At 63.5% G+C, this 1,538-nt stretch overlaps 1 protein-coding gene across 1 annotated transcript in view; it reads left to right on the forward strand.

The window, feature by feature from the left end:
- The window catches only part of Zswim4 (zinc finger, SWIM-type containing 4), a 16,968-nt gene extending 15,861 nt beyond the window's left edge, over nt 1-1,107 (forward strand). Inside the window, exon 15 of the mRNA XM_013034190.1 lies at nt 7-1,107. Coding sequence (XP_012889644.1) covers nt 7-259 — 253 coding nt within the window. The 3' untranslated portion in view covers nt 260-1,107. The remainder of the gene's footprint in view (nt 1-6) is intronic.
- Nucleotides 1,108-1,538: the final 431 nt, after the last annotated feature.

The raw sequence follows: 1,538 nt of genomic DNA on the forward strand, positions 1-1,538 counted from the left end.
GCTGGGCGCCGACCGGGCCCCGCTGTGCCAGCTCCTGGACGCCGCCGTGGCCGCCTACATCGCCACCAGCCACTCGCGCCTCACCCACATCAGCCCGCGCCACTACGCCGACTTCATCGAGTTCCTGGACAAGGCCCGGCGCACCTTCCTGCTGGCGTCCGACGGCCACGTGCAGTTCGCGCAGTTCCTGGACAGCCTCAAGCACACCTACAAGGGCAAGAAGAAGCTCATGCTCTTGGTGCGGGAGCGATTCGGGTGAGGGGGTTCGCAGGTGGCCAGGGGAAACCCCCCCTACACACACACACACACACACACCCCGATCTCCTGGCACCTGGATCAGTATTAAGTCAGGGAAAGAGTCCCGAGGGGAGGGTCCCGCCCCGTCTGTGCCTAGCCGTGTGCGATTCGTGTGCCAGAGACTCAGGAGCAAAAGCCATACCACCACCACCCCAGAGGCCCGGAGGAGGGGCGGTGTATCGGGGCCCCCCCCCCCACATTAGCAATAGGCAAGCTCCCCACTCTCCAAGGCCCGGGCCTGGCTGAGTCCCCTCCCCCCACCTGAGGAGCTGCGAGGCAGGGCTGGCCAGAAGCTGCCCCCCCCAGACAACGTGGCAGACCCCCTGCCCACCCAGGGCCACCCCGGAACTTGATATTAGCTTGTCTGAACCCCTTTTCCATTTTTCCTACCCACTCCCCACTGCTCAGGGCCCATCCTAGCAGCCCCGCGCCCCCAGCCAGAACCAGGAAGGATTTCAAGAGACCGATCGTAGGCCTGCGTTACATACCTCACCCCACCCCTAGGCCTCTGTCCAGCCAGGACCCCCCCCTTCCCTTAGGCACCAGTGGGGCGATCGCCACCCCACCTCAGTCACTGGATGCACAACTCAGGAAGTAACCTCAGCCTGGCTACTCCCCAGCTAGGTGCTGGGGATACAGACACGAGAGCCAGCGAACCCCGCCAACCCCCCACGACCCCACCCGGAACTCGGGGCAGCTTGGTGTATTCTGACTCTGCCAGCTTCACCCCAATGTCCCCCTCTCCCCAGATAGGGGACAGAGTGCCCTGCCCCGACCCAGCGCTCTGGCTTCTCCTTGGTTGTACATTAAGGAAAAAGTTGGCGTCATTTTGTAACTTCTTTTTTCTATTTATTGAACCAGACATCGTACTGCCTTGGAGCATGTCTTTATTTTTTTCTAAGATGGGCACGCAGCCTCATTGCGACCTTGCGCCCCTGGGTGAGGCCTCAGCGCCCCCACCGGGCCAGGGCCACCGAGTAAGAAAAAAAGTCTGCAGCTCCTTTGGGGCGCTCGATGGGGGCTGGAGAAGCAGCCATCCTCATTCGCTGCCGGCCGCATCCGCAGCCCCGGCGCCGCCGGGAGCGGCCGCCAGGGGGCGCCCCGGCCGCGCACGCTCGCCATCCTGGGTCACTTATCCACAGGGGAATCCTGAGCTGAGGCTAGGCCCCGCCTAGCGGGGCGTGGCTTAGGGTGTTTTCCTCCTCCCCATTGGTGGGTGTGGTCGGTTGGCTTACACACTG

Source organism: Dipodomys ordii, unplaced genomic scaffold, assembly GCF_000151885.1.
Source record: "Dipodomys ordii isolate 6190 unplaced genomic scaffold, Dord_2.0 Scaffold184, whole genome shotgun sequence".
Classification (NCBI taxonomy): Eukaryota; Metazoa; Chordata; class Mammalia; order Rodentia; family Heteromyidae; genus Dipodomys; species Dipodomys ordii.